At 48.9% G+C, this 13455-nt stretch overlaps 4 protein-coding genes across 4 annotated transcripts; 3 read left to right on the top strand and 1 right to left on the bottom strand.

The window, feature by feature from the left end:
* Positions 1-697: 697 nt before the first annotated feature.
* J7337_011127 (uncharacterized protein) lies at positions 698-1633 on the top strand (the record flags this gene model as incomplete). Its single annotated transcript, XM_044828678.1, has 1 exon — positions 698-1633. One exon carries the CDS (start codon positions 698-700, stop codon positions 1631-1633), a length of 936 nt encoding a protein of 311 aa, XP_044677232.1.
* Positions 1634-2620: 987 nt separating this feature from the next.
* On the top strand, positions 2621-3414 carry J7337_011126 (uncharacterized protein; the record flags this gene model as incomplete). The annotated part of the gene is made up of 2 exons (XM_044828677.1): positions 2621-2684; positions 2732-3414. The coding sequence occupies 2 exons, from the start codon at positions 2621-2623 to the stop codon at positions 3412-3414; spliced, it is 747 nt and encodes a 248-aa protein (XP_044677231.1).
* Positions 3415-5161: 1747 nt separating this feature from the next.
* On the top strand, positions 5162-5809 carry J7337_011125 (uncharacterized protein; the record flags this gene model as incomplete). Its single annotated transcript, XM_044828676.1, has 1 exon — positions 5162-5809. The coding sequence occupies one exon, from the start codon at positions 5162-5164 to the stop codon at positions 5807-5809; it is 648 nt and encodes a 215-aa protein (XP_044677230.1).
* A 2828-nt stretch (positions 5810-8637) lies between these two features.
* J7337_011124 (uncharacterized protein) lies at positions 8638-11031 on the bottom strand (the record flags this gene model as incomplete). Its single annotated transcript, XM_044828675.1, has 1 exon — positions 8638-11031. The coding sequence occupies one exon, from the start codon at positions 11029-11031 to the stop codon at positions 8638-8640; it is 2394 nt and encodes a 797-aa protein (XP_044677229.1).
* Positions 11032-13455: the final 2424 nt, after the last annotated feature.

Raw genomic sequence — 13455 nt, 5'->3', positions numbered from 1 at the left:
AGAAACATGATTAGTGATTCATATCTGCTGGCTCAGAGTTCAATTGGCCACTGATCTTACAAGCTGTTTGCCAAAGCTGTGACCGGAATTCCAGACTCATGGTAAAAGTCCCTGTACTCGCAGCTAAAGACAAGGGTACTGACATGATAATCTGCAAGACATGCAACCTTGAGAACGAGATCCAGGCCTCGGTACAGGGTTTGCCAAGACCCCATCACGTCATCACTCACACCATGATCGTTGGGATCGGATGCGCATAGCCAATTATGCAGTTCCCCGGTCATCTTACGATCGTCTCCTTACATGCTTAATTATACCCACCATAGCATTTGTCTATGACTGGGCCGAATACGTGTAGAAAACATGATCTGATGGTATCGACAACATTCACCTAGCGCAAAGTTGTTACCCCTGGAAGTAAGGCGGCAGCTAATCATGTTGATACATGCTGCCTTTGCCTCCCAAGCGAGGTGGCACGGAAATGGTAAAGGGTATTCGTCTAAATTGATCAATAGGATCGATTATATCTCCATCATGTCCCGAGTATTGAGTAAGTTGGTACTGCTAGGACCTTTTGTCATTACTCGCAAAAACAACTATATTGATTTCAAAATCCTTGCATTCATTTTCATTGTTGCATTGAGATTTTTACCCTTGGACTGTCAACTCCAGATTTCAACTGTCCTTGCACTTCCAAATGGCTTCACTTGTCGACTGGGGCACTGTTACTCGCGATGACCCTCATTGCGGAGTCTCTTGGGGCGACATGCCAGAAGGCCTACATCCATGGAATTGGCACATTTCATCCAACACTGTATACAACATATGTGCCCTGCCTAAGCCATTCATATCGACTTCATCCTCCAACCACTGCGAAAATGACGATATTACGGGAAGCATACTGAACGATGAGGGACTGTTCAATGCACCGCTCGCAGGATCTCTGCTCAGCGCAGGCGGCGTCGGCGAAGAAGATTTACAACTCGATAGCAGAGCACATCAAGAATGCCTGTGCGACGAGGCAACCTTGGGCATTGTGCAAAATGACAAAGGAAGCTTGAGCGCTACCACCGAATGGATGCCAAGCTCAACTCCACTTGAGTCTGAACCTGGACCACGGGCGATGGCCAAGATCAGCACTAGCATCCAGCCCCGCACGAACTCGGGTACAGAAATCGAGGGGAAGAAAAGAAACAGACGGAAGCGCAGTGTCAAAAAGAATGCGAGAAGGACCAAGACTGGACTCAACAGGCAAGAAAAAAGACATTACACCAAGGTCTTGGAGAGGAACCGAAGGGCTGCGGCGAATTGTCGTGCGCGCAAGCAAGAGCAACAAGACAAGCTGAATGCCGAGGTGGAGAAGCTCCAGGACCGGCACAAAGAATTATCTGCTTCCTGCAACGAGCTGAGGGAAACAGCTTACCAACTAAAGCTCCAGCTGCTGAGGCACGGCGACTGCGGATGCACCCTCATCCAGCGATACATCGCGAATGAAGCAGTCAATTCTGTCCAAAGTCTGATTTCGAGACATTCTCCATCCAGCAGCCCCAACAGCACCACCATCGGGAACTTCGCTGTAGGAGGACTGGGCGGAAACAACGGATGGGATAAACCACATGGCATGTCCCCATGAAACTGGAGACTGGTGGCTGTTTTAGTGGTAGTTTGCGAGTGACGAGTCTCTTATCGTGTTATGGTCTGGAATAAGGGATGCAAGATGGAGGGACGGGGGATTGCGATAGCAAACATTGATGGGATTTGTCTGTACTGCGGGCATTAGTGTTGCATTTATGTGACGCTAAAAAGCATGGAACACCTCTTTTCCCCGTCATAGGCCCATTAGCCAAACTTTAAATACAGCGACGTGGCCAATAATTGGCTTCGGGGATTGAGACTAGTCCAACCTTCAGCGACCGCACGCTAAGCTAGTCGATATCATACAAGCGATGCTACCAACTGTCGCTGCTGGCATGATGAATATCGAACCATGCCGGCCAGATCAATTTGCTTCTCCTCAAGTGAGATCGAGATCAGCAAGACCCTCGAGGTGATGAAACGCACAAATCGCAAACGCAAACAGCTACCTATGGTGATATCAGGTGATGTGGCTTGGCTGCATCTCACCACTATTTGCCATTACCGTCGTCAAAGACAGGCCCCGATAAGACTTTAGCTTCGTCGGGCAACCGGATGCAACTGCTGCGGGGACGAGACCCGAGAGTTGAGACCGTCCAACACATTGAGGAGGAGAACGGAACGTCGGAAAATATTGGGGAATAACGCAAATGAATGTGCCATATCACAAGATTTCCGTGTCACATACCAACGCCACCAACGCCACCAACGCAGGGCCGTTTTATATATTTCTTTGTGCCTGATGCATTGAGCCTGTGCCTCCCCTTCAAGATAAGGCCATCACTGGATGCACAGATTATTATGAGCACCGCAGCTATTATTCCAGACTTGAACGGTTTCGAATGGGACGGAGCGCCTTTCCCTAACGAGGTAAGTAGCGGTCGTTGAGCGACAGGTGCAGGGCGAAATGAACCCTGGCCGCATTTAGGTAATCTCTAATCATTGCACACTCTCACCTCTTCTCACAACACCTTGTCACCCCCTCATGGCAGTCAAGGCTGACAGCTCACAGTCGACGTTCGATAATATTTTGAGTCAATTCGAGCAGGGTAAGACAGCCGTGGCCTTGTCGGATGCAGAGTTTGACCCTCTACAGACCCTGTCTTCCTCGATCCCTTGTACCAGGCACCTGGCTATTATCTTCGACCAATCTCACCCGTCCCCAAAATACCCCTCACCCACCTGCCACCAAACCCCTCTTCAAGTGAGCAGGTCAAGAAAGCAAACAGATCCTCGCTCATCACCAATACCTGTATTGGAGATGATGACTTCCCTGCACAGAGCGGAGAAGGCATGCAGTTCAAGCATTCAATCGAACACGTCGACTCATCCTGGGCCGATATGAGCCAGCCAAAAGTCCTTACTGCGGGGCTTTTAGACCGACGCAACTCAACATTGAGCAATGAAGAGAGTCTTGTGGGCTTGGAAAGATCCCCCACTCAAGTAAAGATGCGCTTGGCATCACGCAGGCCAAAGAAGGTCAGCAAGAAGCCCGCACTCCCTGCGCGTGTCGTGCAAGCTAGGGAATGCCATAACAACGTTGAGAAACAGTACCGCACCCGCTTGAAGCACAAGTTCGAACGACTTCTGGCTGTGCTTCAACTTTCAAAGACGAAGGACGTGTCCGGCGGCGAAGGAGACTCGGAAGCACCGGACTGCGGCTACAGCCGAGGAGAGGTGTTGGATTTCGCAAGGCAGCGCATCCTCGCCCTCGAGGAGGAGAACAGACATCTATCTGATCAGGTACAGCATCTTGATAGGGGGGTTACGATTGTATAATGACACAAGAGAAGCTGCATGTCGGCAACGACAACGTGTACATAGGCAGTGCTATGAGATGTAGGACGTGGGTGTGGCAGACCACTCACTTAATATATGTGTTTGCTTTAGTTTGCGTGAGACACATCGAGGCCTGTGCGTTCCACTTACAGCCATCTGGCGGCGGACCAACTGCTCCGTGGCGTAAAGGTTATCCTGATTGCTACCTATCTTGGGCAATTGACAACCAGGCTAGGATGATTCCCCGGGCTCAAACTGGAGCCCATGGACAGGGTAATCCTCCTGATGCTAAGCTTGGGGCTAAAAACTACTAATCTGGACTGAAGTCGGCAGATTAGTATTAACGTTCCCTAGCGCATCCGGCACATAATATCCTACTGCAGATGGTCAAAAGGATATAGTATTGGTTCTAGCAAGAATAGGTATCTACACATTCTCTATCCGGCCTTCATATACATGCGCCTGCTGTGGCCTTTCTAGTCTACAGGAAGCAGTGACAAAGTTATGAATACATACGGGACACGTATCATGCTCCGCAAGGTACCATGTTGCGATACAATCAGAGTGGAAGATATGCTGACAATCGAGTTGGCGAAGCATGTCCGTGTCGCTGACCTCGCCCAAACAGATTGCACTATACCCACGGAGGATGATTAGTGAGTGGCGCCAAATGGTGACGTATCCAGAAACTAACCATGCCATGTTAGAGGCTGGTTCAGCCCACGAGGCGTGAGTATGGCTCATGATATTCGACCTCATGTCTTTGCTGGTCCTGGGAGGTGCAAAAGAGTCGAGGTGCGGCAGGTCCCGACGCTGTGAGTCGCTTGATGACACTGTGGTAGGCGATGTTCCTCCCGAGGATACAGAAGACCTTGGTCTGGCCCATCTATAGACTCTTTGAAACCGTTAATCTTTGCCTCTGCAGTCGAGAAGCGGTGAGACATACTTGGGTATCCCCACCAAGAACATGATTGTCAAAGCCACAAGCGGGAGCAAGATGGCAGCCAACCACGCCAGCATTCCATTACTTGGTGCTCCGATATCTGGGCTACCTACATCGGTGTTGGTAGGGCTCGACATGGCTGCTGCAACATGAAGCAGAAAGACGTTCCGACGCCCGGTGGAATGGCAGGGATACTGTGTTTGATATGACCTTTGGGCATTTGAGCTATTCAATAAAAGCGATCTAGACCGGCCGATGCTGAGGGTTATGATATGATATGATATGATTGGCGTCATCAGTCAGTAGTGTTTGTGGCGTCAGTATCGTACCACGAAAGCCGCACAATGTGGCCCGAGAAACAAGCCTCCTTCAACCAATCACAGAACGCGGAGCTTTGTCCACGGACATTTTATCCTCTCAACTTCCTGGACGTTTTGCTCAGATAAGTGACTGCCCACCAACCTTGTGACTAGCATGTGATGGGAGAGGGCAGTCTTTACAACGAAAAGAGAATCATGTGAGGATGTTTTGTTCAAACATCACAAGACGCTAGAGCGTTCCGTGGCACTCCAGCATGACGCATCCACGGAATCACGAATGAGAAGTAGTTTAGGCAATGCCCATCATCTGGTCACATCGTGATAAGCTTTCCCTAGACTCGAGATGCAGATCGGTCAAGTGAGTATATTTCTGCAACATTTCTACTGTTCCTAAAGGTGTCCTTGATGTCAAGAACATCATCTTGACTCAGCAATTTCTAACAATCTGTCCAGAGATTTATCAACTATATGAATGTTCTTCATCATGCAGAATAGCTCTGAACTCCTTTACCACATCATCTTGACCGTCGTCGACTTTCACCTCGAGCCCTCGGGGTCCAAACGAGCTATCTACATTCTCGGCACACGGGCAACCATCGAAGCCGCCAAAGACTCGGCCTCTAGGGTCCTACATACGCTGAGATACAAGCCTGATGACTTTGTTGAATACGACGTCCATTCAAGTCATGTCGGAACCTGGAATCACGGCAACGGGGTTCTCATCTACGCCAAAGCTCCAGCAGGCCAGGTATTCCTTGTCTCCATCCAGGCAACTCCCAATACCGAGATGCTCCAAGCCGACCGCGACGGTGCGGTTCTACTACCTCACGGGGTAACCTCGCTGCACTACGTGACGCAGACCGTCATCGACTACAACAGAGATCGGACCGGATGCGTGCAGGAGATGCAGATAGAGGGGACGTTTGTTCACCGTGCTGGGGCCAGGATAGCAGCACGTAAGCTGCTAGACCCTCTTGACTATGCAGAGTATGACACGCCGGAGAAGATGAAGGGGGAGTGGCCTTATGGAGAGGACGTACTTGTGCATGCAGTCGCGGAGAATGGAGAGAATACCACTATTGAGATCAAGACTGTTGTTGATACGCATCACAAACATGGAAAGGATATCTAAGGATCTATTGGTGGGAAGGAATCTGTATGGTGGATGAGTGAGACATGCTTCTTGCCTTGATGTAATGAACTGTGATTGGGAGATTGTATGAATATGATGGTCCTGGCTATTTGGGGCTTGTTTTACTGGATTAGCATGTTTATCGTTGGCCTCTCAAATTGTACACTTTATGCGGCTTCCTATTAATGATCTCATAAGATATTTATTAACCCTAAAATATACTTTATTGCCTGTCGCAGTCTAGTGTTAATAGCAGTATCTATGGCCTACTACGGCCTTGGAGATAAGCCATGTATACAGAAACTTGTCGGGCTGTATAATAGATTATAGGTAGAGACGCTTGATTTACAAGAGAAGGTATAATAAGTATGATTTAAAGAAAGAAGCTATTGACAAGGATCTGCTAAAGCATAAGGATTGACATAAGCCTGCGTCCACCAGCGCATTCGTATAACGCACTGTGGTGAATTTGTAGCTTCAAAGATCGTAAAATATCAACACGGTAAAGCTGCGAGAAAACGACCATACCAGCCGGAACTAGCCTAGAAATGAAAGCCAGGGGGCACGCAGTACGGCGAGCCATTCTGCTTGTTGAACAGGCAAGCCGTCTTTGGAGGACAAGCACCGGCGAACTAAAAGGGCAATTAGCTTACTCCTCCTCGTTGGCGCGCCGCTAGGAAGCGGAGAGGCTTACCACCCAGGTGCGGTCGACGTTGCAGACCTGCCAGCCCTTGAGGTCGGCCGTGCAGGAATAGGTTCCGGGCGTGCAGCCCTTGGGAGCAGGGGTAGCTGCTGCGAAGGCAGCCATGGTGAGGAGAGGGATAAGCTTCATGATGAGAATTGAGTTTGTGTGTAACGAGTGCTTGATATCTTTTGATAGTGAGTGAATGTTGTTGAAGATGCAATTGATTTCGCTTTGGGTGAGATGTTTTATATCTGCATGAATTGCCTCTGCTATTACTGTCTGGTGATTAAGCTGCATAGCCTCCATGACCTCTTTCCAGTGTCACTGATATTCCAACTCAACGACATCCATCATGCAGGCCTTCCGTCACGAGGTGGATGTTGGAACTGAAGTGATTCCGTAATGTACAAAATTAGCAACATACTCGTGCTGCCGCATTGAGCTAATGGAGCCATCAGATCAGTGACCTCGGCTAAAGTAGCAACCGAACATAGCCGTTGAAAGGTCTTAGCATACGATCTATAACCTCCATCAGAACACGAGCAACAGGCTATCATCTGATACGACGATGCCCTCTTGTGAGCAAGCTTCTAGTCATTGTCACATCAGGTCTTTCGTTGTGGCGTGACGCTTCAATGCTACTCTGACAGTCAGCAATGTGGACCATCAGTACATCATCAGAACACCACAAACTCTAATTACGCCACAATCCTTGCCTGATCCCCGGGGGTTTTATAAATCGCGGCTCACAGTCAATGCACAGCCGGGCCAACAATCAATCCAACTGGAGTGCGATGGGCTCAGCATCTCGAGTGGCCATCGTCGGCGTCGGTGAAGTCGGCGGCGCCGTCGCTTACAACCTCACGTTGAATTCTATGGCGAGCGAGCTTCTCCTTGTCGATCTTGACCTGAGCGTCAGAAACGCCCAGATCGAAGACCTTTGCGATGTCACTTACAATACTAACAGCAGTACGCGTGTACGTCCAGCTACGTACCGTGAGGCTGCTCAGTGCGATCTCGTGGTGATAACCGCCGCATCTAAGCACATGCTAGGTACGTGTGCGGTCCATTGAGTGGGGATGTTGACTCACTGTTCTTCCCAAGGCCAGACAACTGTTGACTATACGTCCCGGAACACCTCGATGATACGTGAGGTGATGGAGGCGATGAAACCCTTTCGAGCTGACACCGTCTTGCTCATCGTGGCAAATCCAGTTGACCTACTGACGTCTCTCGCCAAAGAAATGTCGGGACTTCCTCCATCTCGGGTCATTGGCACTGGTACAGCTCTGGATACCTACAGGCTCCGAGGAATGGTTGCCTCCCGTGCTTTGGTGAGTGGGCGCTGGGACATTTGAACTACCACATTTCTAATACAAATATCGTAGGTATCTCCATCTGCTGTGGATGCGTTCATCGTAGGTCGTCATGGAGAACATCAAGTAGTCGTCTGGTCCGCAGCAACCATTGGCACGATCCCCATTGAGGACGTGAAAATGCTGAATGCCGTTGACCGCAGTAGGATAGAACTCATCTGCAAGCATCGGTCGAATCAAATCAGTCTGGGGAAAGGGTCTGCACCTTTTGGAATAGCTTCAGTTGCAGCTAATCTGTGTTGTTCTGTTATGCTGGATAAGCATGAGATGTACCCAGTCAGTCACTTTCAAGAGGAGTATGGATGCTGTCTTAGCTTACCCGCCGTCATTGGGAGGAAGGGGATCCTCAATACAATTCCATTGTCGTTGAACAAAGGTGAGAATGCGGCGGTCAAATTATCGGGGGATTTATTGAAAGCCAGTGTTAAATCAATCCAGCGAGACTGGTGGTGAGCATTCTTGGCGTTTGTATTTATAGTCAATAGGTATAATAATTCCAGTTAAACTTCTTGTATCATGGTTTAAGTAGGATGACTCGGTGAAATATTCAGATGCAAATCAAGTCACCGCAAAACCTATCGACTTTGAGGTCTTGGATAATCTTTTGTAAATATCAACTCTCACTACTGATATCACCAGGCTTGCAAAGAAGATCCTTCCCTCTGAAGGCTCATTAGCGTCCTTCTGCATTCTACCTCACAACGTCAAACTATCGGCTGATGAATAAGATGCACTTTAAACATCACTAACAATAGCTAAATAAATAATTACAAGCCCTTCTCACTAGCCACTACGTGTTTCATAACCTGAATAAAACTGTCCGGACTGACAGAGATGGAATCAATCCCCGCATTAACCAAGAACTTGGCAAATTCAGGATGATTACTTGGTGCCTCACCACAAAGCCCAATCTTACAGCCCTCTCGGCGAGCTACCGCAATAGCTCTAGCAATCATCCACTTGACAGCCTCATCCTGTTCGTTAAACAAACTCGCCAACTCCCCCGAATCACGATCTACACCGAGGGTGAGCTGAGCCAGATCATTGGACCCAATGGAGAAGCCGTCAAAGTGCTGGGTAAAGCTCGAAGCCAGGATCACGTTGGAGGGGATCTCGCACATTACATAAACCATGAGACCATTCTCTCCTCGCTTCAGACCATTCTGCTCCATCATGTCCAGCACTTTTCGGGCTTCCTTGACTGTTCGGCAAAAGGGGATCATGACGATGGCATTAGTGAGTCCCATTTCCTCTCGAACCTTTTTCACAGCGCGGCATTCTAGAGCAAAGCCTTCCTTGTAACGAGGCGAGTAGTAACGCGAGGCCCCACGAAATCCGATCATGGGGTTCTCCTCCTTGAGTTCAAACTCGGCACCGCCTATCAGGCGAGCGTACTCATTCGTCTTGAAGTCGCTCATTCTGATAATAGCTGGTTTGGGATAAACAGAAGAACACAGTGTCGCAAGGCCAGATGCCAATTTATCCACAAAGTAATCAGGCTTGTAAGCATAGCCTGCAGCGAGATTGGCGATCTCTTTCTTGGCTGCTTCATCCTCAAGATGATCAAAGTGGATGAGAGCCATGGGGTGCACCCGAATATAATTGCTGACAACGAATTCCATACGCGCAAGTCCGATGCCATCGACTGGGAGCCTCCACCAGCGATACGCAGCTGAGGGATTGGCTAGATTCAGCATGATCTTTGTTCGGACGGAAGGGAGGTCGGATATGTTGACCATCTCAGTAGTGATCTCCGAAATTCCATCATAGACAAGGCCCGAATCGCCTTCTGCACATGACACGGTGACATCTTGCCCAGTGTGCAGAACATAGGTTGCGTTTCCAGTGCCAACTACCGCTGGGACACCCAGTTCCCGACTGACAATCGCGGCATGAGAGGTTCGCCCACCGTAGTCGGTGACAATCGCTGCAGCTCTCTTCATCACAGGCACCCAGTCGGGGTCAGTAGACTCGGTAACCAGGATCGAGCCGTCGATAAACTTGTCCATGTCCGAGACCGAAGTGAGCAGGCAGATGCGCCCAGCAACTGCCTTGTCACCAATAGACAGGCCCGTGGTCAAGGTGTGGCCACGTTCGCCAACCTTGTAGGTCTTGAAGGCAGCCGCGTCGCGACGAGACTGCACAGTCTCGGGTCTGGCCTGCACGATGTAGAGTTTGCCAGAAGAGCCATCTCTGGCCCACTCCATATCCATTGGGCAACCGTAGTGCTCCTCAATAAGACACGCCCATCGTGCCAACTGGAGAATCTCTTCATCTTCGAGAACATGGGAAGCTCGCTCAGCTCTGGATGTAGGGACATTGCGAGTTGGTACGCACTTATCCCCATACACCATCTTGACGGCCTTGTCGCCGAGCTTCTTGCTCAGAATGGGCGACAGCTTCTCATTAGAGAGCAGTGGCTTAAAAACATGGTACTCATCTGGGTTGACGGTGCCTTGGACGACATTCTCGCCAAGACCCCATGCAGCATTGATGAGGACGATCTTGTCGAAGCCGCTCTCTGTATCAATCGAGAACATGACTCCTGCGCCACCGATGTCGGAGCGAACCATCTGCTGGATCCCAATGGAGAGAGCCACGTTGCCATGATTGAACTTCTTGATATGGCGATAGCTGATAGCCCGGTCTGTGAAGAGCGAAGCATAGCATCGTCTACAGGCATCGAGCAGTGCTTCGCTCCCCTGGATGTTTAGGTACGTCTCCTGCTGTCCAGCGAAGCTCGCGTCAGGGAGATCTTCTGCCGTTGCGCTTGATCGCACTGCAACACTCAGATCATCGACCCCAGCTTTGTCACACAAGTCGCGATAGCCAGACAGTATGGCCTCGGCAGTATCGGCGGGCCATGTCCCACGTAGGAACAGAGTGCGTATGGCGTGGCCTATCTCAGCAAGGGTCTGATGGCCAGATTGCCACTGATCGACGAGTTCATCGATCTTGCCCCGGATGTTGTTGGCGTCGACATAGTGCCAGTAGGCGTAGGAGGATGTTGCGAAGCCTGGTGGCACCGGGATACCCTTTGGTCCGAGGGCTCGAATCATCTCACCCAAGGAGGAATTCTTGCCGCCGACTAAGCCGACATCGTTTCGAGCAAGATGCTCAAAGTCGAGAACCAGAGGCTCGGCGGTCCAGTCATCACTCATCATTGATACTTGTTTGAGTCACGTGTATCAAGCCTTGAAAATGTGATCGAAAAGCCTGAGTTTTGTTTTGTCTGATAAGGGTGAGGATTCAAGTTTACGAATGTCAAATAAATAAAGTTGTTCCAGACGATGGCCATTTTCAGGCTTCACCATACATCATCTGATCCATCAGTTGATGTGTCACTAGACTGTCATCTTGTTGTCACTTCACAAAAGCTGTCAATTAGTTCTCAGCATTTTAAATTTCCGTGTGAGACGTTGGGGAACATCATGTTATCCTCAAAGAGGGGTCAGCAAAGTAGCTAAAAGTCTAAAATCACAGTGATCAATACATTGTAACATTCGTACTGGACCTGGTTGACTTTCTGACATATGAGTTATCAATGATGCGCCATTACTAAGTGGCTTTTTGTGTATACTGCGAGCCATTTCTCCGAGACACGCAATCTGTCAGTCAGCACCACTATGCAGTGATCCAAGTCAGTAAACAGCTCACATGCCGCTCATGTCGCCGATATGATGCTGACCTGATTTACACTGTGGCTTGAAAGAAATGTTCAATCTACTGGTATCTCTAGCATGTGATTTTCACATCGGCCCATCCGGTCCCATCTTCCACCATCGATTTATATTACTCGCTACTAAGAACAGTTGACTGGGCTTGTTACCCGTACCTAACGTTAGCTGATACTTCATGTGAAACGCTGTATCGTGCTTTTCCGTGAGACACAAATGGTTGTGTATAATCAACAAGTCCATCTCTGCTGTTTTTTAGGAACGAGACGAAATTTCCAGATGCCATACCAAAACCGCAATTCATCATCTCTTCTCTTTACACTCTTCTGTCTCGGAGCTCTGACCTCCTTGTCCTCGCTGAACATCTTCTTATCATCTACATCGGAGGCAACTCTTCCATCTTCTCAGGCCGTAACGGCGACAACCAGAAAGGCAACAGGGTCAGCTTTGCCATAGTCGACAAAACCGGCCATGCCGCCTTCACCAAGTTGTATCCCAGCATGTAAAATTGACGATGGTCGCAAATGCGCTATTGCGGGAATTTGCTAGATTGAACCACGCGAATTCCTCTGGATCTCCCCCATTGCCCGAAATCCGGCTGGTTGTAAGGTCAAGGATCATGATGGATATACATTGCATAAGAAAGAAAGAAAACGGGACTGGAAATTTATTGGGTCCACCGTCGTATCGTCCAGTGGATATGTTGTCTAGATTGGTACAGAAACTCGTTGTCTTGCCATGGGCGAAGGTGGTCATGATCTTCATGTTAATTGAGATAATGCATGGCTCCGAGGTAGCTCAGTAGCTATTCAAAGTCAGCGTAAACTACAAAGAATAAAAGATGAGTTGTGCTGAACCTAAGGCTTCTGAGCGGCGCACTTCAAAGCTTGCGTATAGTAGTAGGTCCAGTTACCGTTTCGCAAATTGTCTAATTGCATTGCTCCACGGCCTTAAATGTCTGGGACGCCAGAATGGCCTCGAACACGTTGCTGGAACATTGGAGAGGAAGGCGCTTGTAATAGAACAAATTGCGAATTCTTTAAATGTGACCCTGCTACTAATACCCTGCAGTGACTATAAGTTATCTCTTACCTCCGTTCCTAGTCTTTAAGAATTGCGGGGCTGGCAGTTGTTCAAGTACTGATGGAAGGGATTGCTGGAAGACGACTTGGAAAGAGGTTGCCTATTACTGGCGTGAAAGACCCATGCTAGAGGAACATCTGGCCACTGAGCCTCATTCTACATTTTTCACCAGCACTGTCCCTCCTGTTGTCCCCAGCCTCGCTGGCAACTCAGGACCTACCAAAAATGGAAGCCAGTCGATGATACAATGTGGCTCGCCAAAAGGCTTTGTTCTCTTTATTCCACTTGATCAGTCGAGGCTCGTCATGCTAGGGGATGGCAGACTTTCAAGGACATAGTAAGCAATTCTAACACGACATGATCTTGGACGAATTTGGAACGTTTATTAGTATCACTAGGAACTTGGCCTCATGCATAAGAATAGTTGATACTTATTGCATCCAACAAATATGGCGTTGTGACCGCAACCGTCAGAATATACATCGTTTGATTAACCTTTGAACTATGTATAGTTCTTGCCGAACTTATACAATACGCTCTGTAGCGAGAAGGAACCCGGTGATGAAGCAGGCAAGAGCCGGTAAGTCCATCACTAAAGACCTTGTCAGGTGCATCTCCAACCACAGCTCTAATGATGCCATACTAGAAGCATTAGTATCATTACGCCTGATCCTGGCAAGCAGGTCGATTGCCTTGGGACCAAAGATGAGTAGATGACCTGCCGCAAATACAGTTCCAGCCAAGTAAAAGAGAACGACACTCTGTGCCCCAGAAGTAACGATATTCGCGATTCCGCTTGCCAAACTGAGAGTAAAGCTTCCAAAG

Source organism: Fusarium musae, chromosome 8 (assembly GCF_019915245.1).
Source record: "Fusarium musae strain F31 chromosome 8, whole genome shotgun sequence".
Taxonomy (NCBI): Eukaryota; Fungi; Ascomycota; class Sordariomycetes; order Hypocreales; family Nectriaceae; genus Fusarium; species Fusarium musae.
Note: the sequence above shows the minus strand (reverse complement) of the source record. Positions and strands in the feature narration are given on the sequence as shown.